This window comes from Phalacrocorax carbo, chromosome 6 (genome assembly GCF_963921805.1).
Source record: "Phalacrocorax carbo chromosome 6, bPhaCar2.1, whole genome shotgun sequence".
Lineage (NCBI taxonomy): Eukaryota > Metazoa > Chordata > Aves > Suliformes > Phalacrocoracidae > Phalacrocorax > Phalacrocorax carbo.
The window spans coordinates 21,212,630-21,237,402 of record NC_087518.1 but is presented as its reverse complement, the minus strand read 5'-3'; the positions used below and the strand labels follow the sequence as shown (position 1 = coordinate 21,237,402).

The following is a 24,773-nucleotide window of genomic DNA, read 5'->3' as shown; positions in this document are numbered from 1 at the left end:
ATAAAGGCCTATAAACCCACAGTGGCTGAAGTTTTTCAAGATGCTTCCAGGAGTGAAGGCCACCACGTTCAGTACAAAGTTTAGCTGTAAACAGCTAACCATGTGATGGGCACCTTGTCCCTGGCAAGCAGGTACATAGAATTCACCTTGGACTGATCTTTAAAGTTTTAGTCCTAAAACTTTTAAGTGAAACAGTGCTCTGAATAGCTGCTCAACTGATAACATTGCTATTTCTGTCTTTGAAACCCTATGTACTTGTTAAAGGAAATTTGAAGGTTTTAAACAACACACTAGTTCCTGTTCCTCAGACCTGTGCACAGAGAGAAGGGAAGGCACACAGCTCTTCTCTGAACAGGAGGTGGCTTCTCTGCATGTCACTTCCAAAATTCAGCCATATTGCACAGATGCACCTGCTAAAAAGTCATGGGAAAAGAAAGAGGTGAACTAAGTAGTGGCAACAAAAACATCAGAAATAACTCTGGAATTTCCTGGTGTAATTTCTAGCCCCCAAATTATATTTGTTTTCTAGATTTAGGTTTTTAGGAGCATATGTTTTGTCTGCTGTCCCCAGTTAACTAACAGAAATTCTGTTGAAAAAGTGTGAAATAAAATTGGAACTGAAGTTATCTACATTTCACCTGCAACACATTATCAGCCTGCAGCTGAAACTCCAACAAATTCAAAGTGTAACATTATAAAAACTACCTGAGATTATTCCATGATAAATAACTCTTTCAGAACAAGTTGGGTGGGTGAGTGGTTTTGTTTGTGTGTGTCTCCCCCCTCCCTTTTCTTTTAAATCCTACATTGGAAACTTAGCTGGCAATTCAAGGTAATAGTGATTATATACTAAATACCCTCAACCAATTCAGTACTACTTGGTATCTTATAAAAAGCATTCTCGACCTGCTCAAAGAAAATATTTCCAAGACTAATTTGGGGCACAAATACAACCTTTCAAAAGCTTTTTTTTTTTTCAAAACTATTGAAAGTACACAAAAACACTAGCAAAAATGTTTTCACACAGAGTAGAAAGCATCACTTACACATATTGGTCAAGTTGATAAATGAGGCATGATATTCAACACACAAGCCAAAATATGTGTTGAGAAGACATTAACCTTCAAATTGTAATTACTTTGAAGTCTACTATCTTGTCTACACTAGACCTTTCGAATATCTTGGGATTCGTTAGCTAATGCATTCAAATTTCATGCATTTAATTTACTCCTTAGGCTAGACAAGGTCTTAAAAGTAGTCCTTTCAGATTGGCTTTGAAACGTACTGTCAGAATATAATCCAGGAGTTTATTTTGTCCTTGCTTTATGTTTTGACCTGTGACTAGGCTTCAGTCTCCGCTACCAAAAGTGATATTTGTGATACAAGGTGACTTAAAGTACACTTGGTAACACTAGCTGTCAAACAATAGAAAATGTAGCTTTGCAGATAGCCTCAATTAAGTATTATTCAGGAGTGTAAGAAAATTTATAGAATATACTTCAAACACTGCATTTATTACAAAGGTGCATAGAGTTTATGCCATTTCTTTTGAATACTTACATTTAAACTACAAACAACATACAAAGCTAGGTTACAGTATGCAATAAAATCAACAACGATTATCTAGTAAATTCAGACAACAGAATATACTACTGTGATTAAATTCACAAAACATTTCTGAAACAAAGGCACTTACAGAATTTAAAAAAATTAACATATACCTTTTCAACATTTAAAATTTTAACTCCATTCCCCCTGGTTGCATGGCCACAACTAAATAAAATTTGGTCCTATACCTTATTGTTAGTGATAATAATCAGATCTTATTGTTAGTGTGTTTAAGTGCCCCAATTATGAAGTGGACATTTTTCTTTTCTTTCAATGAATTTTGTAACTGAAGTAGTAATACTACTACTAAAGTAGTTCCTTGCATATTAATGATTCATCTCTTCACTTGCATATAATTATGATTAGCATATATTCACTGAAGGAAAGGTATAAATTTTCAGGCTCCTTAACCCTATCCCTTATCTCCTCCCACCGCTGGTGGTGCAAAACCACCCACAGTGGTTTTCAGGGCAATTTGGTCTGTTCAACATCTAGAACAAAACTTCAGATTTGGGGACCTCTATTATTGTTGTCACTTTGCTTTCCTACTATCTTTTCTTTACAGGTTATGGCAGATGACTGAGCTAACTTCTCATGAAGTTGCAGATTTTCCTTTCATAACCAAAACATAACCCTGCTAACACTGCCACAAACTGTATGTTTTGTCACATCAGATGGAGGAAGATAAGAGCGGTGCAGAGTAACAACCTCATGAAGCCCACTACTAGAATGCTGTACCTGCGCTCTGAGAGCTGCGTGGCAGCTGTGCTCACTGGCTGCATCTCACTGGCCAGAATCCATCCAGGCAGCTGGCTAACAAAGGTGCTGGAATAGTCTCTGCCCTCCTTCTACATGAACAAACATGCAGGGGTAGGATCTATAGTAAGAGAATATTCAGTGGCCTCCCACACATTAAAAAAATATATTGAGATTTCTAGGGAAACACTTCATCCTCCATACAGGAAGCACTGTCCGTTTTCAGTTGTTCTCACATAACTCCTAACCATAACGAAGCATTGCTCAATTTCTCTGCTTACAAGGCAGGAAAGAGGACAGACAGACAGATATAGGGCATGCACGCTCCGTGAGTGCCTCCTGACACTATTTCATGTTATTAACTTCTTAGAGAGGTGTAACAGAGGGACATAGGTTGTCATGAATCCCAATGCTAAAACATTTCTACAAATTTCTTCTGAAATGCCCTTAAGACTTTCTTGAAAAAAATAGTTGGAATAACCTAGAAATAGACTCAAAAATCAGGAAGAGAAATAAGGCTGCCTTTGACAGCAGCAGTTTCCATCCATCATATGAGGTAAAACAATGACACCATCAATGTTTTTCAAACAGTAATACACCACAAGTATATAATTGCAGGGCAAATGGCTTAATGGCCTCTCTAAAAAAAGTAAAATCAGTGTATGAGATATGTCAAAACTATTTCACTAATTATGTCACAGTGATACATACAACACACTAGATAACTCTACTACGGTATAAAAAAAATTGTGTTTCAATGTTAGAAAAGATAGAATTGTAGAGGACACTAAAAATCATTATTCATTTGATTGATATAAAGTGTATAGAGCCTTGCAAACACAGCTATCAGTCATAAGGATGTGTCTCAAGATGTTTCATGACTGCAAGCACTACCTTCTTGAAAATACATCACCTTGCTGTGACCAAATCCTACCACTCCTCCTTTCCCTGACTTCTTGTTCTCTGCACAGCTTTATGGGAACGTTGAAGACAAAAAGGAGGTTTAATCTCTACTGTGTGTTCAGCTGGGATTTCTTATCCCCCCTGCATATTATTATTCACATGCAGACTGAGTTTATAAAAATCTATCATTCCTAAGTTCCTGCAGTCTACAGTTCCCATTAGACAGTGGCAAACCCTAAGCATTTAAAAACCCCAATCTATTTCTGACAATACTATCTCTCCTGCAAAATCAATTCCTTCCCTATACTGAGGCTGGACTGAACACTAGCAGGTACTTCTGCTTAAGGTGCTAATTTTTCTTCCACACTCATCAACAACATATGACTTAAGTAAGCTTGTCCAAAAATACTTGGACAACAAATACTTGTCCAGTAATTTTTTAAATTAAGAACTCCCAGGTTTTCAGCTTTTGATCTATTTGTTCTAAGTAGCAGAAAGTTTGGTTTTGTTGTTAATGTCTAGCTATAAATTAAAATGGCCCGAGAAAACATCCAGTGAAGGCACAGTTTTTAAGCCTTAAAATCGGGAAAGAAAACAAGGAAATTATCAACTCATGCTGCTTAGCACAGAAAAATGCAACTAGTCCAAAGACAATTAAATGTGGTTTGCTACCCCTTACTGAAGGCAAATGTGTCAAAAAAAGGAAAATTCCCTTTTGAATAGTAAATGAAAGGCATTACATTGTAGCTTACCTGACAATAATAGCTTCAAAACAGGCAGAACATAACACATAACAGGTAGTTTCTTAGAGATTAAGTTTTTTATGTTTTAATACTGTGCAAAAGATTGCTACAGCTTTGGGTGTTTGATAATGCTCATATTAGACCATTCCTTTCAAAATTATTGCACAGCATATGTTATTGTGGTTCTTATTTCTGAAGTACTCCTTCATGCTTTTCTTGTATACAGAACAAAATAAATGTATTTGCTTGAGGTATAAATTAACAACTTCTGCAAGAAAAATACTCCTTCCTCATTCTCCAACCACTTAAAAAGATACTGAATTAACTTTCACTTTACTTAAAAGACTGGTGTCCTCTGGAAAAATATACGACAGTTGCACGGTGTAAACAGCACAAATTATTGAAAAAATTTTGTATGCAGAAGCATAGTAGATCTTTTCAATAGGTGGGCTTCTGAGGATCCATATAAGCAGGGTTGTAAGGGGGCTGGCTGATTGGGTAAGGTGCTCCGGCACCAGCTGCAAAGCAAAACACAAGAAAAAACAGATTTGTAGAACTTACATTCCGAATTCTACATCTATAATGGCAACTTCGGTTTTGAGCACAGGATTAAGAGGTTCAAATTCTCTAGCGTCTTAATTGGACTTGAGCACAGTTTGTGCTAACTCAGAAAAGCATCTGCGTTTTAAAAGTAATATCACAAAAACCTTTATTCTTGTGCCTTTTTTTTTTTTTGATGCTTGAGTGTACATGTGTATTATGGCAACCACAAGCACATGGTTAGCCTTCAGGAGAGAACATAGTCTGAAAAAAAAAAAAAAAAGGAACTGATCTGGTCCAAAAAACCAGCCAGCGGAAGTCAGAGATGCACAAACAACTGGATATATCTAATAGTATGCAGAGAAGTGAAAACCAACCACTGGGCAAGAGAAAAAGGACTGGAGAAAGCATCTTAGGATTCCTCCAGGGAAAACACTTTCCTGTTTAAGTGTCACAGAGTTAACAAAAAAATTACAATAAAAGGGAAAGAAGTATCCCACCACTACTGATCACATTAAAGAGTGTGATTTATATACTAGATGTATATCACTCAGAATGTATCCCTACTTTCTATTATTCTGAGACAAGCTGCTCTCAAGTGGCATCTTAATTTTCCAGTCTGTCAATAGAACAAGTTAGTTGAAATAATGCAGCACTTGATCAGATCCCTGGAATGTGTAAGCCTGGTTATCTTTTGTTGATCTTGTAAAGTGAGTGGGTTTGGCCTATGTGTGACAGAGCAGGTATTCTCTCCTTGCATGTGACCTAATTAAGAGATTGCCCCTACATTAGCAGACAAGAGAAATAAAGGAAAGATCTCTCGCTTTCAGGCTTTCTCAGCTGGCAACGTAGAAAATGCTTCAAGATTTCCCCCCCCCAAAAATTACTTTAGGAACTAACCAACCAGCAACAGTTTGAGAAATCAGAGAGTAAGGGAAGCAAAATGACTAGTTCATTGGCTCCCTCACATGATAAAGATGAAGCCAAAGCACTTTGGGGTAACCCCATAAAACCCACAGCTTCTTCAGAGTTTACAACACAAAAATAAGGTGTAAAACCACTGACTTGGCAGGCCTGCTGACGTGGGGCTTGTTTGCACATTGTTAATGTACAATTTCTAACTGGTTTACAAATCCTTAAAACCATGAACAGAGCGTTTTTATCTGAGTTGTCATGAAAGAGTTACTTTCTAATAAGGGCATTATCTACTATTCAGAACTACACCTTTCTTGTTACTTAGAAGGATGAGCAGTGTGGTTTGTAAGAGGGCTTGAAAATCCTACAACAGGTAACAGCCTAGTTTTGGCCTCTATGAACAGCCAGGAGCCAACTGTTCAGAGAACAACTGTTACCAGCAGAAGCAGAAATTAGTAATTGCAGCAATAAAGCTGCATGAAAACCATGCTATGAAAGAAGGAAAGCAGAAGAAAAAAAGATGCCGATAATTCTAACTGCTAGTCATTGGCAAACTTGTCTGAAGTTGATCAGACTTGTTAATCTATTACGATAGCGACAAACTACTAGAAAATGCCATCTGTGTATAAATTAAAACATCTAGCAAATATTAGATTAGAAAGGGTATGTAGAAACACCCAACTATTATATATATATGTTAACTGGACTTTGATTTTAATATGAAATTTCAAGTGAATTAGTAAACATTCTACTGGATCAACCGATAGTCCCACATATCACCAAACTTTGCCAATACAGCTCCAGCTACATCGCCTCATGCGATGCTTAACATAGAAACTTCAGCAAGGGTAAATTACAGCATCCACCATCATTTCAGTTTTATACTTTTTTTTAATATTTATTACTATAGTCATAGAAAATAATAAATGTAAGTAATACAAGATTGGTTCCAATGCAACTGTCTCTTTAGCTATTTAAGAGATGAAGAAACACTGAGCATTGCCTTACCTGCCACTGTTTCATGATAAGCTGGGGGTCCTGATGGCTGCATGGGGTAAGGGGGAGGATACTGTGCAGGGTATGGTGCTACCGGCATTCCTGGTTGCGGCTGGATAGCCACAGGCTGATATCCTTGATATGGGGCTACCGGGCAGTTGGGTGGCATTCCCTGTTGTTGGGGATAGGGAGCGTGAACCACTGTAGTGGAAGTAGTGGTGGTCACAACAGCTACAAACAAGCAAAAGGAACATGGTTAGTGCAGGTGGTTCCAGGATATCACCTGGGACAGCCAAAAACAGTAATGTAAAACATATCCTCTTTTAAGATATATTTCTTTCTTCAAAATCTGGGTAATTTCACTTTGAGTTCCACAGGAGATTTAGAAATGTATGCCTCTAAATATCCTTCCACTGATCTCAGTGGTAATGAGAGCCTTCACATGCTTGGACAGCAGCCAACTTATCTCCTTGTTTCTCAACTACAAAGAACAAAGAATTTTTTTTCTTAGACTCTTTGAACACCAGGAACTCAACCCTGCAGCCAAATTATCTATCGTTTGGTATGAGACCGGAAAAACTGCTCAGTTTTAAGTGTTATCTGGTTAAAAGAATTAAGGTGATAAACATCTCCTTTATCAGCTTCCTACCATGATTGCCCAAAGGAGTTTCCTTTTTCATGTTGTCTACACACTAATACATCTATGTGAGTAGTACAGTCACTCTAAATAAAAGTTAGAAAGGCAAGTACACATTAAGTCATTGATTTTTGCAGGAACCAATGTTAGACCATTGGTTCATATCTCTTATTGGAATAAGGGAGTAGTAACACTTTCTAAAAAAGTCCAATAATTTGTTTTCAAGATCTCCTTCCTCTCTATGCTACAATTATAGACTTTGTTCAAGACTGCACTGTTGCAGTCTTTGGCCTTTGGTGTATTTTTCAGATATATTTAAGAGACTGGCTAAAATTTAAAATTTTATTCTATCCCCTGCTTATCTAAACAAATCAAACAAACAAAAAAAACCAAACAGAACCCACACCCAACACCCCACCTCAAAAAACCCTCCCAAATCTACACACTGGGGGGGTGGGCTGGGGAAAAAGAACTTCTAAGTGCTTGGAAAATACTCCAAAACATCTCTCTAACTTCACATTCTTAAGCAGCTTAAATGCTTATTTTTAATGTTTAGGTATTGCAACTTTTGTAGCAGACAGGTAAGGCAAGATTATTTCATAGGAACAGAATTTTCTAGGTTCAAAGGTGTGAAAAAGAATATACAGGTACTTACGTCGTGGTCTTCGACATGCTTTATACAAACAGCAACACGAACAGGTGAGGCACAGAACAATAGTAATTACAATCACCACACAAACAGTAACTCCAATCGCAACAAGGGTTCCAAAACTGTAAGAAAGATACCACCAGAAGTAATTAGAGTCTTTCACACAAATTTATCACTCTTTAGCCTAACCTTCTGTAGCAAACACATTGCTCCTCCTCCAATCTGTTACTACTTCATGCATTTCAATAAGAAACAACTGTGAAATGCAGTGTTACATGAGGTCTGGTCCGCTAAATCAGTGGAAGCTGACCAACCCTTATCAAGGGGAGCATGCCCCTGTACATGTATAGAGCCAACGTGAGTCTTTGGTCCCTGTCTTTTTAGCATGATGGTGATTCTCGTTATTTTAGTGCAACTGTGTGTCCCTTTATGCATTCCAAAAGGTTACAGTGGTAAGGTTTCAAAATCACTAGTTTGATGACTTAATTTTCCAAGCATTACTTGACTCCTCTGAACATACAGGTAGGCATGCCTGAAATGAAGCACCCCAGACTTCAGGGTGACAGCAAGTTCTTCACACATTTGTAAGACCTCCCAGGCCCAATCTCAAGACAATCTTGGTACTGAGCAGACATCTCCACACCGCAGATTTTTGGCAGGTTCTGTGGCATTTTTAAACAGTTGTTTTAGAAGCCATGTTTCACGTGGCTTGGAAGATCTGAAGTTCAGCCACCTTTACTGCAACAGCAAGTATGTCATGCTACGTTATGGGAGACAGAAACACTGCCTAAAACACCAAAATCTAGTATGGAAAGGCCAAAGATTACACCAGCTTTAATCTCTGTGATAAGTACCAAATGATGGAGGCAGACATAAAGCTTCTGGAAGTGACTGTTTACGACAGTTCTGTTTACAACACAGGGAAGAAAAAAAAACCCAAACACTGTAAAGCATTAAATGCCCAGTGACAATTCCCTTTTAAGTGTAATTCATAAAATCTGTTTCCTACTATCTGAAATCAGTAAAGCCCTTCTTTCATAGAAGCCAAAAACTCCAGCATTTTTATTTCTTAAAAAGGCACCATGCATCAGTTTTGGAAACAATTGCAGGAAGTAGTTTTTAATGAACAACAAGCTCTAAAATAATGAGCAGGGAGCTGGTTTTATATCTATCCTGTTTTTGCTTCTTTGTAGAGATTTTGGCTACAGAACTCTAACAGGAAACTGAGCAGGAAAAAAACCTAACAGCTGTAAATGAAATGACACATCTCCAGAACCTCCAGCAATTTTTGCTTGGCTACCAAACAGCCATCAGATGTGAAAATTGTTTTTGAGTATCTATGACACTGGAAGGTTAAATCACTGATAAAAAGAAAAAGCAAAGCACTATCTCTAACCCAAATTTGGAAGACCTCACACCTCAGTCTTCTAGAGCAACTTAACACTCAGTAAGCTGGACACTGAACAGAATCATTGACAAACAAAACAGGTGAAAAAACGCATTTTAAATTGAACCTAAGAGGTTGCATCAATTTTATTGTTTCTCCAACAGCTAGAAGAAAAAGCTCGGGTCAAATCTCTCTCAAAAATGTGAGCAACAATTTTATCTAACTAACTTCTGCACTGATTTTGTGAGGTTCTAGACATAACACTATGGATTTACTCCTTAAGTAAGTATTAAATCTAATACTGTGGATAGCCTATAGCCACTGCACCTATGCATTTACATGTAAAACAGGAAGCAGGAAGTGCTGCAGCCTCCTGAAGTCACAGACACTGCCAGGAAAGCAAACAGATGATTGCAACACAGCTGCAAAATGTAAAGATGCATGCGTTCTTTGTCACGTTAATTTGCAGCTTTACAGGACACTTTTCATATGCTTACTTGCACATGCAAATGCATTCCTAACCACGCCACTTTTAAGTGCCCCTCCCATCCTCAGGAGCATTAGTTTCACTTCAGCACAGTAAGTTCACAGCCAGCTCATCTCCATCCAAAAAATCTAGTTTCTTTCAAGCCTGGTATAGGAAGGAAGATACAACTGCAATTTCAGGGGGGTGGACAAAGATAAATACGTACAATGATACTGCATCCTGAAACACAGTCTACCTCCCATCCATGAGGCCAATAGGAAACACGCATCAAGTCAATTTGAAAGCACAAGCTGAATACTTGTGTATGTGGAAATGGATTAGATTTAAGATATACCTATGGAATTTAAATACAGGGTCCTTACTAGATGCTTATTAAATTCATATATACACCGGAGAAGAAAGAGAAGAGTGCACAGTGGGTTCCTACATTAGACTTAACCATCTCAACTGCAATGTTCACAAGAAGCAGCATGAATGCCTGTGACAAACTATGGATACCTCTAGAAACTGCAGGACAAACAAACATTAACTACTGTTACTAGTCAAGTGCCAACGGCATTTTTCTAGTTCTTGTTCCCACTTCTGCATCAACCCTGAGAAAGCTCTCTCACTAGGGAAGTTAACATTTCCATTACACACAATTATAACCAAGCAACATTAGCAGAGATGACAAAAGCAAAGCCAGCCTTTCACTTGATGAATCTGTCTAAAAGGACTCCGAAAGTATTTGGAAAAAAAAATATTCACATTAAATGATAGTTTAATAACCAACTATTAGCATTATACCTAAACAAAAAAGAATAGATATGAGGGATTGTAGTGATACAAAAATTCGCGGACACTATCCTTCAAAGTCTGAACCTCCCCGTAAGAGGAAGTAGAGTATCCAGAAAGTTCCCGAAATAAAACTCAATAGCAACAAAGTCATTATTAAGCAGGCATCCTTTATTACAGCGCTGGGCAGCACTGGGGATTGACCTACCATAAGTGCTCCAGTGATTCGGTAAACTTCCAAAGATTATATGCTATAAAGTCATACATATTCATAAGATTCCCGAGGATTCATTAATGTATGTAAAAGCTCAAGCTGCATGTATAGTTGTCTTTTTAGTGGTCTTTGGGGTCCTCCAGTGGTCTCTGATGGTCTTCCTCACCTATCCACTGGCTGAACTTTGGGCTTCCTTTGCCCATATATAGTCATTAAATTACATCCTCAGTCCTTTAGCCTTGGACTGTCACAAGGGGCTGATTTAAATTAGTTCCTCGAGTGCTTATCTTGGCACTGATGTCCTGAGTCTCTGTTATCAATGAATTTACGAGCTTATTCACCATCTTTTTTTAATCCTATCTGGCACCAAGTTGCATTCTTCAAATCCCTGAAACTATCTTTGCAAGGGAGGAAACCACAAGAGAACAAGGATGCTTACAGTAAGGACTAAGTCAAGGACTGTCAGGGGTTTAGTTCTTTCAGTAGCTTAAAGATCCTTTCCTTGAATGGTTCACCAAGGCAAGAAAAACAAACCAAAAAACCCCCCACCAAGCCAAAAAACCACACCTTACCCCCTGCATTCTGCAAACAAACTTCAGAGTGCAGAAATCAGAGTGCCACAGCACCAGATCACAATGCTCTGCTGGGGTCACACTTTGAACACAGGTTTCCAGACTCCCACATTATATATACCACAGTCTCTAAATAAAGCGCACGCTGTTATAAACAGCTTGAGCTCATTCACTGCCATTTCCTGTTTCTTTCTCTTCACATGAAAGCTAGCTTTTGCCAATAATTTAATAGAAAACAAAATTGAGAACAAACCCAAACCTAATATCAGCTTTACTGAAGCAACGATAAACTGCAACTTCTCATAAAACCCATGGGAAAGTAAATACCAAGGGACAACTCCCTGTCCTTTCCTACCACCACCTTCCTCCTTCCTTGCCCTACTCTACTTCTACCCCTATTCGCTCACCTTTGGAAAGCATTAAATTGTATGTGTGATGAGTGTACCTCACAGACTCACCTTACCTTTAAAGTTGTCTGATACATATTTTGAATAATTAGTTCACATAAAGGGCATTATGTGATTAGTGCCCATTTTATCCCTTTTGGTACTGAATGGAACACAATGGACATATTAAAATCTGAGAATAAAACCCAGGTTCTAAATACTGTTTAGTACTATTTGTAGAAGTTAATTCTCAAGGAAGTTGCTCATGTCGAAGATCTCAATCTTAAACACTGCTGAGTGGAAAAAAAAATGCTTTGAGTGTATCTAAGGCCTTTTAAAATATCAAAGTTTCAATTCCAGCAACATTTTTAAACCTCCTTAATAGTTCGAATCACTAAGTTGGCAACAGTTTGTAAGCCCAGCTGTAAAGAAAGTTTTTGCATATCTATGCATTCATGTCAGTTGGACACACTGCAACCTTTGTCTTTAAAAAAGAAAAAAATACTCAAATGAACAACAAACGAGACCACCTAGTACTGTAAAAAATAGTTTAAGCAGCCTATTTATTTCGCAAGTTTTAATCTATTCCAGGATTTGTTGCACACTACAAGAAACATGTTGGCAGGGACCTTTTCAAAGTCATGACTGGTTTTAAAAAAACATTTACAAATGCTGAGTTACAGCTGTAACACAGGGTGGTCTGGAAAGACTTCAGGAGATAGTTTAAGCCATTCCTAAAAGTAAAAAAAACCACAACCAAACAAAAACCAAAAACCAACCAAACAAAAAACCCAGAAGAAAAAAGAGTATATGCATATCATTCTTTACTGGTCCAGAAAAGGATACAGTTCCCAGAAGCGTGACAGAACGGTAAATGTCCAGACTTGCCTTGACTAAGATATAGGGCATGAACAAACAAGTCCCCAGACTAAGATGCTTTCCTAAGCCCAACACTTTAGGAACAGCCACACAATGCCACGTACTGCCTCCAAAGCTTAGCAGGAAAATAAAGGACAAAATTTTTGTAAAATATAAAGCAATATAACTTCCCAAGAGTCTTTCAGAGAGATTAGTTTTTACAACTTTACAAACAACACATTTCTTCAATTTCATATTTTAGCATGAATATTCAAAACATAAGAGTTTGCTGGAGACTCAAAAAAAATCCCATTTACTATTACACAAAAAGTTCTGTGAAGTTAATACTCACAGGAAAACATTAGCATGACTTAAACACTTGATAGACAGACCAACCTATTTTAGCACAGCCTGGTTTTGGCCCACAGGAGCTTCAGCCCATGTGGACAAACAAAATAGACACTGTATAGTTATGCCTCATAGTTCAGGTGCAATCATGCTAATTACTGGTGCCAACCGTGGCCTGCTCCAGCCATTTTACCCAGGGGCCACCTCCCTAAAATGAGATCTCTACATGATCAAGAAGTGCCTAAGAAACAAGGCCCAGTGATTCCTGTGGTGGGCCACTGGTAACTTAAAACTCAGATTGAATTGCATGGTTTCAAAATTATGAAATCTTGGTAGTTTCATCAGAGTGGCAGATTTGAGTAACTGCCAAGTCATCTTATAAGCTATGCAATGCAGTGAAGCATGGACTGGAACTGCGATGTCTGCACTTGTCTTTCAAAAAAATGTTAACTCAAGTTAGCACTTAAGAGCATCCTTCCTAGGGTTCTGCCCACATACAGTTCTTTGATGTGAAGAAAACTGTTTCATCTCATTTTGGCTAACCCATCAGTGCGGTACCAGCTCAAGTCATCGCTAACTGTAAACTCCTAAACTGCTCTAGCGTGGACACAGATAAACTGCCACTGAAAACCACTAAAACTTCTCACACTTCCCACAGTTATTTCTGGGTATCCCCAAAAAGAAGGAAAGTTCACAGCAGGGGGCCCCTGAAACAATCCCTGGGACACATCTGCTTACCTGCAGTCTAAACAGCCCTGAGCTATGGCCCCAAAGTCAGGACAAACCTGTGCCATTGGGCACAGCCCAGTAACCCGTACCAGCTCTGACATGAGAACCCATTCTAAACCAAGAACAATAATGTCATAGTAAGCCAAGAAGCCCTGCATCTGCAAAAGAATGCAAGTCTTTTGCAAAGAAGTTCGCTTAGTATGTACTGAATGGGTCATTTCTCTATTTGTTCAAAAAGGAAGCTGATGTGGGTTACTTTAAGCCCAAAATAACAAATAATACACAAAGACCTTCTGGAAATAAAATTAATTACTACATTTTTAAAAGGCACTAACTTCTCTACTATTTCAAGCTAACACGTAGAAGGTTTAACACAAGTTCTTAGCCTATATGAGGAAGTGGCAGGGAGGGAACTTTGTGGGTTTACTCAAGCATCCAACACCAGGACCCAACAGATTATTATGGAAGATGTATGCAAGCATCTCTTCTTGGTCTATAAACAGTTCACTTTCACTAAATATGTCTATTTATACAAATTCATAAATACAATTTTCCATTAATGTTTCCCAGGAAATCTACTATTGTACACTTTGTAGACATTCGAGAATAACTCCTATAGGTAACTGGCACATTAAAAAATATGCATGTAAGAAGGGGAAAAGTCAGAGCTGCATGCAGAAGGATTACAGACTTTCATCAACAGTTCAAGAATTAACACTGCAGCTTCATGCAGGCCACAAGACAGTTTCAGACAATTCCATTGGATCCTCAGCATAAAACCCGTCCTTAAACAAACTACAAAGCACTTGCTTCTACAGATGACAAATTTAAAATGCTCCTTTAGTGATAAAAATAGAATGTAGATTGATTACAGGCACAGATATTTAAGGCAAAATCAGTCAGTTCCCCTCCTACTATTAGGGTCCCAGTTCAGCTATACAGGATGTTACCTCCCCTCTAACTTGGGACCAACATAAAGGCAATGGGAGGGATTTTTCTGAAACGGTTAGCTGAATTAATAGAACAAGTTTAACTGAAAAAAATTAAGCACCACAGAAAATTTGCCACAAACAACACTATGCGTTTGCTACTGCCAATATCATACTAATTCTAGAAAGCAGATTTAAGCAACTAATTAGAAACTAACTTAGCTAAAGAGTTAGTTTTAAATAAAATTTTAAAAAAATTCTGGCAAATTGCAACCCAGTGTATGACTTGCCAAACACACTGAAACGGCAATCAAAGGAAGTTTAGACTACGTTACACCCACTAGCTTTGCTTACCATATAACCCAGCTCTTACATGAAACACTTTTTCCTCTACCCATGTTACTCATAAGTCATCACATATATAAAAGTTAGAAACACTGTGTTCAGGCAGGAGCAAAGTTTAAATTGGGTAACTTAACCTATACTACTATGAACTGACATGCTGCCTCACTCTCCCTCTCTTTCGGAGATGTATTACTCATCCAGCACAATGAGGAACATCAAGGAAAATCTAGCCCTGCACAAATAAGAACAGACCTCTGCACTAGGGGTCACATCCAGTCACTGCTACTTCTCCTTTAAACAGTATACATCATTAACAAGAACTCCATTAAAAAAACTCACAAAAGTGACTTTAATGACTGGTTCCTTCCATAACTTAAAAAAAGAGTTTTTAGAGTTTACCTGTCAGTGGACCTGAGAGCCAGAGATCACTCTAACAAAAATGGAGAGGACTATTACATTAAAAATGAATAAGATGTTTTTAATAAAAATTGACTTTGTCAAAACACTAATCTTTACACAATTGCAAATTTCCTGAAGCTAAACTAATTTGTTCGTTCACAGAAGACACTAAAACTGCAGTTTTGAAAGGCTAGGCAATTTTAGGGCATTCTCCTCCTCCCTTAACAATACATCTATTTTCCTCCTCCCATAATACATCTATAACATAACCTATCACAAATAAATCTGGCTATACCTCAGGCCATGGCTATTTTGTGGAATCACATGAAACAGCAGAGTTGGAGCTAGCTTTGGAACCCACATGCTCAAACTTTCATAAATCTTACTAAATAACAATCATGGTCTTTTAACCATGCTTTCAAGGAAGAATTTTCTATTTCTCAGGCTACAGGACCCTTCTCTGAGGGTTACCCTGCCCACAGCTGCTTTGACAAGCTCTCTGCAGAGTTAACCTGTATGTTAAAAATTTACTGTTTTCAGAGTTACACTCTGTAGAGGCACAGCAAAGCCCACAGAGTTAGAAGAGGGAACACCCTACCCTGGTAAGTACATACTGTCAATGAAGTACACACCCACAGAAAAAAGAACTCCTGAATGTAATCCAAGTGATTAATCTTACTGTGTCTTTTTGCATGTTTAGGCCACCTTGTCTTGGTGTTTGCCATGAAAAAGGTTTCTCTAGTTAGACGAACATGCTAACCCAACCATGCACATCTACCTCTTGATGGCATTTTTCAATCTCTCCTTCCATCTTGGTTACAGAGTAAATGAACCTGCACAAGCATTAAGCCCACTGCCTGAAGCAAGCAGCTGAGAAATCATAAATGACAAGTCATAACTGCTTCATCAGCTTTAAGTAGCTTCTTCACTGAGAATGCAGCAAACACAAAACCAAATGCTCTATAATGCAAGTTACAATTACAAATTGAAAGCATGGAACAATTTTTAAATGGCTTCAAATCCAAATCTCAATTGTTTCTAGACAAGAAGTGTACGTTCCTTGGCGAGATTAAGCCTGTGTCTGAATGCAAGCTTTACAGAAAGGGCTCTGTATGCAGTTTAACTCATTACAGAAAACACTGAGGACCAGTACTGGAAGAGAAATCCTCTGCTCCTTAACTAGAGACTTCTTACATTTCTAGAAATCCTTTTCCAATAAATAATCTTACTAATTTATTTCCTTATCATTGGCAACCTATTACAGATGCTGGAGCATCCAAATACACAGTAAAGTGTGAACTGAACTCCCCGACAGTGATAGGGAGAAGGAAAAATGGGATATAGTTCAACATCATAGTATTTTTTACCTTGCCTATAGAGAAAGCATATGCTTAAAAACATCTACATTGAGAGTCAGCAAACTAGGGTAATTACCTCTTCCACAGTTACAAATCTACTGTTTTTGCCAACTTACGCACGAAGCAGACTATGGCAGATGCTGCATTTCAATCACAGGCGGACAGAATGACATGGATTTTCTCCATTTCACAAAAGCAGAACCAAGTCGCAAGACAACACATTGATCAGCCCATGACAAAACTCAAATGAGCGCATCCACAGTTTAACAAGGCTGTCCTGTCTCTGTAGGCTGAGGCTTCCCAGGAACTGTCATTCTGCCTCCCTCTTCTCATCACATCAGGATGCACAGCCTTTTCACAAGCCTTACCCTATCTGTTACACAATCTGCTATAACTTTAAGGCAGATATTAATTCAGAAACAGAGTTCAATTAACTGTGTACTAAGACAATTTGAAGTTTTGTTTCCATTTAGAAAGACTGATACCAGCTGCTCCAACTACATTATTTTCTCCTGTAACTGATACAGATGTTCTGAATTGCTCCGCCTCCTTAAACACTCAAATACTTCACAATTAGTTGAATAGTAGATATGAGTCATCTAATCTTTTCCAGTAAGGGTCACTATCAGAAAACTGGCATATCAAGGCTAAATAACCATGTTACTAATGCAAGTTATGAGAACTGCTATTCCAGTGAATCAGTGCTCTGCTGCAACACTATTATGTACTGCAGAATGGAAGTGGAAAAATGACTAAATTAACCTTACTTCTCACAATCCGTCTTTGAAACCACAGCAAAGCAGGGAAAAATTCAGTAATCCAATTAAAGGGGGAGAAGGAAGTAAAACACCTTCCTGCAGTAAAACCTTGCCACAAAGTGTTCACTAGCAGCAGAAACTATAGAAATTGGGTATGGTCATCTTAGGTGCAAGGAAAAATGGTGGCAAATTTTACAAGTTTAGTGGTATGAAACATATGCCTATGCTCTGACCTAAAAGCTCAAGATCGATCAATAATGGAAAAAGCGTGAATCTGCGTTAATGATGATTCTCATATTTTTGCTAAAATGCTTACATTTGCTTCCAAATGCAGTGTTCTGGGAAGCACAATGCTTCCAAATACCTGAAAGTACTTCAAAGGAATGTCATTTGTTGTCTTTAAAATCTGCAAAAGATTATAGGACATGAACTGCTTGCACTGGGAACTGCACTTAATTAGGCTGCCCAAAGCACTTGATACTCTACATTAAATACTGAAAGATATTAACATTAAAGCATACTAATAAAAAGAAACCTACTAAGAAGCTGGTGCTTCTGCAGATGACCTCAGAATAAACACAGCAAAAAAAGCAAAATCACAAGCAAACTAAAACTTGACAAGACAAGACTAAAGCTAGACAAGACAAGAAAGAACATACAGACCACCTCTAACCTTTCCCTAACACTGTCCCATAGAATTTGAGCATATTTGTGGCAGCTTTTCCAAGCAGGGAGAGCAGACACCCCAACTCACTCATCCCAGTGCCAAGGCCACACACAGTTTGTGACAAACCCTCAGAGAGATAAAATTATCTTAAAAAGCCAGGATTTATGAGCAATGTGCCAGAGTGGCAACTCCATTTAGAAACACTCCCAAATGAGGAACTAAATGCTTTCTGACCCCTAATGCCATGAAACCATCACCTCCTCCTTTTGCAGGACAGTGTCAAAGGTAGTATTTGCAACTCATGAGCAAGAACAGGGCACTAAAGGAAGCTGCCCTTTGTTCCTCTCCACCTGTTACAAACTGTTCAAAGACTATGCTCCTATTGCTGGGGGATACAAAGAACTTCCTCAACTGACATCAGCCCTCCTCTCCAGACAGTAAAGTTAAATAAACAGTCATCAAGAAACTTGTCCTTTAAAAGAAGTTGGCATGGACCAAGAGGATGGAGTATACCTTGCAGGCAGAAACCAGGGACAACTCTTCCAGAAGGAATGCAGCCTACTGCTTTGTTTAAAAAAAAAAAACAACAAACCAACCACAAATAAAACAAAAAACCCAAACCACCAAAACCCCCAACACACACCACACAAACACCTAGGCAAAGCCTGAAACAAAACAGAAACCTACTTGGTGTTCACTGACTGCAGTCACAGAAAGTCCTACTTGCTTTCATACCTGATGTTGAAAAACCCTAAGTCGGACACCCAAAGTCATTAGTCACTTTGGAAAGTTCTGGGTGTGGTTTTCTTCTGTACTCACACCTGAGTGGCTTTTCAAGGGTGGTATTTCTAGTAAAATAGCCTAATCAGAAAGTAAGTTTGATGTTAAATCTAGGCCTTTGCACAACACGTTAATTTTTCAAAGCTGTAACGTAACTGAAAAGAGAAGTCACTAATAACCCATTTTCTCAAGGTGAGACATCAATGATTCTCTTTTTAGACATTCCATAGTTGAAAACAAAGATAATTAAAACAACTTAGCTGCTACTGCCTGAACTTTTTTGGTCATTTACAAATGCACCTTTGTGGACTGTGGGCCTTGGTTACAGTTCCTTTGACAACTGCGTGGGTTTTTTGGGTTTTGTTTTTTAAAATACTGTATAATTTCATTTTCTGTGCTTTTTAATAGCTATGCTTGCTGGTATGGAAAAAATATATTTATCACTTTCTTTATATTTAGCCGTTATTATGCCAGCAGATTCAATATCTCTGCTACCCCAAAGATGGGCAATTGGTTTTTTCATATCTTTCTACTAAAAAAATGCATCAAGAGTGAATGCTAATTGCCCACACCTGCTGTACATGAACCCCACCTTTGAAGAACCTCCATCAGCCTAGGAGAGGAAAAGGAGCATCCCTCCTCCGAAATACTTGCTACGTCAACCCTTTCTTTGTGGAAGGCTAATGAGTCAAAAGAGACCAAGGATCCCAGACATTCATTTACCCTCTTCAGGTCGATGTCCTGGCGGACACCGCGGCAACGCTACCATCGGGCGCCTCCAGCGAGGCTCCCTTCCTGCCGCGCACAGAAGGCGGAAAGAAGCGTCTGCAGGTCATACAACGTCGGGTGCTCCGCTCGGCTACGTCAGAACGTGAGCACAGCCCCGCCCGCCCGCCCGCCCCGCGCCGCGCCGCGCCGTTCCCCGCGGCGGGTGCTAAGGGCTACCGAGCCCGCGCGCGGGGGTTGCCCTGGGCTAAGAGGCCCGCCCCGGCCCCTGCCCCAGCCAGCTGACATCGGCATGGCGAGCGCTCTCCTGCCCCGCCACGCCCGCTTACCCCATGCTCGCCGCTGCTGCTGCTGCCGCCGCCGCTCGCGACGCGCCCGCCGCCCGGCCAACGTCACGGCACGTCACACCGCTCGCCCCGCCCCCTTAAAGGGGCCGCAGCCACGGGCGGGGGGTGCCGCGCACCCTCCGCGGGGCCGGGCAGCGCTGAGCCGCCCCTTCTCGCCCAGAGCTTGAGTCCCCGCTCCCTGTGACCCCGGGGAACTTACGCAGAGGTATCAAATACTCCTAGCCCAGAATTTACCCTTTTTGTGCTCTTCCACGCCATGAAAAATAGAAACGTTTTACAGCAGCACTCTTGTAATCACCAATATAATGCACAGACTTAAAAGAATTTATGTTGCCGGAGGCTGAAATAGAACAAGAAATATTGATAAAAACTAAGTGCAAAAGATGCTAAAAAGCAAGATGTTTCAAAGCAGCTTCTGTCACTGAGCCACCACAGACTTCACCCCTCAGTATCAAAGAGCACAGAGCAAGTGTGCTAATGCTTTAGAGGACAACCTCCCATTCAGTAATAAGGTTACGGACTGGTACATAGAGCGAACGTCATAGTCTAAACAGCACGATCTAACCTCTTCCTCATTTCTCTACTTCTTCAAATATTCTGACACATACATGAGCTTGAGTGCTCCGCATCCTTAACACACAAATTGGTATTTCTATTTTCATTTTCTGTTGGCATGTATTGATTACACAATGAAGAATGTATAAATAAATCTAGTTTTAAAAGGTGAGAATTTGCATGGCTTACCCAGGGCCAGAAGGGAGGTAATTATCAGGGTCCGAAAAAAACTGCATGTGATTTACGTTGCTTGAGTCAGAGATCCTGTAGTAAGAGAATTAATCTCAAAAATGGAATTTATGACTTATTCAAGTACCTGGCTAAGATCCAAACGATTATGAAAGGTAATGTACACTAAAAAGAGAAAGAGATTAGTTTTGTCATCCTCAAAGAAAAATTAAATAGGGTACAAGTATTTGAAAATGCTCAAGAAAACACCCACCAGTTCATTTGTCAATTTGTCCACCTCATGGTTCCCCTTGTACAGGTAAGTTGCATGCATTAACGTTGATCCCCAACAGGGCCAGGTACAGAGCTCAAAGGGCCCTTTGTAAGTTTTTAACAATTAAACTGTGTATTTTTGTCATTTGATGATAGAATTATAACCTGCGGTATACACTCAGTTTGCATCATACCTTCCATCAAGCAGATTACACTGAAATTGTTGTTCTTCATCAATTTTTAAGATCGCATTAGAGCAACAGTATCGATGCATGCAGTCTCCACAGCAAAAGTTGAGACAGGATTTTGCAGGTTGTGCCTTGCCATGATGATCAACATATACCTGACAAGCCTCACCCAAAACTGAAAAAAGTTAAAATCCAATAGTTAGAAACTAAAGAAATAATCATATAAAGCCTCTCTCTCAGACTGACTATCTCACCTAGGTTAACATTTAAATATATTTTGTTAGGTTTTAGAAATCAACTATTTCCTTTAGAGTATAGCAAAGGCAAATACTTACTCCTTGCACACAAAGTATCTCGTCTTCATAAAGTAGCTCTTCCCAACTCTTTATACATACATAAAGGACTAAACTGCATGCAAATATACAAAGAGCAGCACAGCTAGCCAGATATGTTAATGACCATTTAGAAGAAAATGTTAGATTTTCCTAGATATTTGACTTAATGCAAGAGATGCAACACGACCACATTCACTAGATTTGGATTTCTGTATGACTTGGTTGTTTCTACCCATTGCTTTTATTTACTTCACGGAAAACCTTGATCCTGTTAATCCATGGCATAAAACAGAGATGGCATAAACCAGAGATTCCTAGGACTAAAATCTGACAAGTGGCATCTTCCCACTACAAGCATCAACTGATCCAGCTACAATGGAAAGGAAATAGTGATGTTCATGTACTAGGATGGATTTCTTAGGGCACATCCCATGCTTTTCAGCACTGCACTGGGCTGATACATTCCTTAACGTACTGGCTGTTCTCTCTCTCTTTCTCTGCCCTCTCAAGCCTGAATGACTGCAATGTAAGAATGGCACATCAAAAGTTTCCCACTGTTACATAAAAATGTTTCTCAAAACTTAAGCAAAAAGCATTTCCCAAGAACCGTTAGCAAGAGTATCACTACAGTTTTCAGAGATAAATGCTGCAGTCAGCTGGTTTCTATGCCTATGCTTTAGCTCAGCCCTCAGACAAACTGTGATCCTTTACTATTCTGACCAAATTGCCATCTTGCAGATCCACTAAAGATGACATTCACCCTTACTGCATGTCTGTGCAGAATCTGATCATCAGATAAAATGAACCACTCATGCATACAATATCAAGAGCACTTTTCTTCTAATACGTCCTGTGACCACATCTGCTTTCTCTCATCACATGACAAAGCTGGGGAAGATCACACACTCCATCCTTTAAGCCCACTAACAAGATATTACAGATAGGGCTGCTGAAAAAAATCCCAATTATCAAAGTTAGCATCTGATAACTATGTATGAACTCAATTATCTAATGAGTTTATATAAGAAGTGCTGTTCATGTGATATCCTCACTTAAGTATTTATATTATCTTGCCCTAAAAGGCTAAAATTTACTGTGTTGGGGGTAAAAAGGTGAGAATTTTAGTGAACAGCGACCGGCACCCACTTTGTGGGTGGTTCTTGCCAATAGCCTTACCTTAGCTTTATCAGCTTTATTACCTTAGCTTTAGACAGCATTCATTAGGTGGGTCCACGCAGTCATTGCTGGGGCACTAATTGCTGCTGTCTAACAATGCACACTAGTATCAACACGAACCTACCTCACTTTCAGCATGATTTTTCTCTCAGCAAGCCCAATTTTGCACCAGAAGCACTATACAGGTGTAGATATCTCATGCTCTTGCTGGGGCAAGAGCCGACCATGGGGCCAGGGTGCATGGTCTTAAGGGGCCCCCCAAAACCACACACCTGGCCCCATGGGCAGTCTTCGGCCCAGCGCTGGCAAGATGTGTCCATCGCTGCTTGGGGGGACTGAGCTGAGGTGGTCTCTGCTCGAAACCAAGGGCGCCACCATGCCGGGGGTTTCGGGAGGGCCTCTGCGGGAGAGGCCGACAGGAGCCCCAAAGGCGCCTCACAAAGGGACGCCGCACGCCGCCAACCACCCTGGGCTCGGGGACCCCGCTGGCAGAAGCCGGCGCCGACTCCACCAGTTCCCCGCGCCTCAACCGCGGCCCCGTGCTCACCGGCCGCCGGCAGCAGGCAGAGGAGGCCAAGGCCGCCCTGCCACGTCGCCATCGGCACGACCGCTTCTCCCCCGGGCGGGCAACAGCTGCTCGAGACGCCTGAGCAGCGGCGAGAGGGGGAGCTGCTCGGGGCGGGGCGGCGCGCGGAGCCGTGGGAGAGATCCCAGCGAGCCGAGCAGTGCCGCTGCGCACACAGAATATACGGGAAATCGCAAAAAAGTCGCGGTGGTTCCGCTCCACGAGCGACAGCAGAGATTTCTCCTCTCTTCTGCAGTATTTTGCCAACCCTGGGCCCCAGCGGGCGAGAGACCATTCCCGATTGCAACGTCGGGCCCAAACTCCCTCGCCGGCCCAGAAGACACTGTAACAGCAGTCACACGCCAGCACCGAGTGATGAGAGCTGCACCTCCAGCCAGGCAGCAGTGGGGCTGCCCCATGGCCTTCTGGCACCAGAGACCAGCAGCCCCACCACCGGTAGCCAGGCAGCACCAGGGCCCTCCCGTGGTTCCCCAGAGCTGAGGGCAGCAGCTGCTCCAGCATCCCTGGGCCCGACCGCATGCGAGACCATTCCCGATTGCAACGGTGGGCCCAAACTCCCTACAGCCAGCCTGGACGCTGCTGCAGGACCAGGCGTGCACCGTCCTCAAGTGCTGGCCCTGATCCACACCCCGCCCCCCGCACAACAAAGAGAGCTGTTAGTCTCTGCACTGGGATATCCCACACTCGTTTGTCGGCTTCCTCCTCCTCTCCCTTTCTGGAGGGGCAGCATTAGGGGCTGGGCACGGAGGGTTCTCTTCTCCCTGCGTGTTGGCAGCACCTTCCCCAGACATCCCTCCTTGCGGGCTGGCCTGGGCCGGCTGCCCAGCGCCGTGGCCCTCTGCTTCGTGCCTTGCTGGCACCACATCTTGCTCAGTTTCCCCGGGGGAAGTTCACACCCACCCCCAAACCCCCTCTGTCTCTGGGCCTCTGTCCCTGTCCCCAGGAGTGTGGCCTGCACGGCCCAGTTGGTGCCGCTGCTGCCATCTCCTGGCAATGGGTGCTGCCCCTGCCCACCCGGTGCAGCCCTCATGGCTCGCCCACCAAAATCACCTGTCCTGGTCCCAGCGACTTTTGACACGCTTCAACTTTGTTTCCTTCTGGACAAGCCTGTAACCAATTTCCTATCCTCCTTGCCTAGGTTAGGGAGAATTGTGGCAAAGTGGCAAAGCTACTTTTCTTTAAGAGTTCAGTTCAGTGTCACATCCCTATTTGTGACACGAAAGCTTCTGTAGACTCTGTTCATACAGTCGCCTAAGGGCGCTCCCCAGTTCTGGGTCCTGTTCCCCAACACGATTGCTACTGTACCAACTGAAGGCTTCCTTCTTGCAGTATAAGCCAAGAAGTCATTTTTAGGAGAGATCGCAAACGCCTGGGAAGGACTTTACTCCACAGAGCTCAGCAGAGTCAGAGCAGTACCTGTTACTGAGGGCTTGAGTCCCGCCGTATGCCCTCCAGAGCAAAAAAATCACATGTGCTCTACGGGAGGGTAACAAGGGGCCTGGAAATGGCAATCATCCGCAAGGATTTCCCTTCTGTTGGAGACCAGCAAGTGCCTTTCTACTGCAAGAAGGAGAACAGCTTTGGTTACGGAGCGACTGCCGAACAGCTCTGCGGAAGCTGGCGGAGAGCTAGAAGGCTGAGTCAAAGACAAACGGTGACCAAAGCGCAAAGGAAATCCTGT

The 24,773-nt window shown here is 41.0% G+C and overlaps 1 protein-coding gene across 2 annotated transcripts; it reads right to left on the bottom strand.

Moving 5' to 3' along the window:
• Positions 1-1,495: 1,495 nt before the first annotated feature.
• SHISA5 (shisa family member 5) lies at positions 1,496-23,169 on the bottom strand. 2 transcript variants are annotated; one of them, XM_064454198.1, is made up of 6 exons: positions 23,054-23,169; positions 21,002-21,170; positions 20,556-20,630; positions 7,754-7,869; positions 6,474-6,692; positions 1,496-4,528 (listed from the first exon to the last, which is right to left on the bottom strand). In XM_064454198.1, exons 1-6 carry the CDS (start codon positions 23,103-23,105, stop codon positions 4,449-4,451), a joined length of 711 nt encoding a protein of 236 aa, XP_064310268.1. In that variant the 5' UTR covers positions 23,106-23,169; the 3' UTR covers positions 1,496-4,448. The 2 variants fall into 2 exon arrangements, with proteins under 2 accessions (XP_064310268.1, XP_064310269.1); XM_064454199.1 differs by lacking the exons at positions 20,556-20,630; positions 21,002-21,170; positions 23,054-23,169 and adding an exon at positions 19,794-19,898.
• Between the last annotated feature and the right edge of the window lie 1,604 nt (positions 23,170-24,773).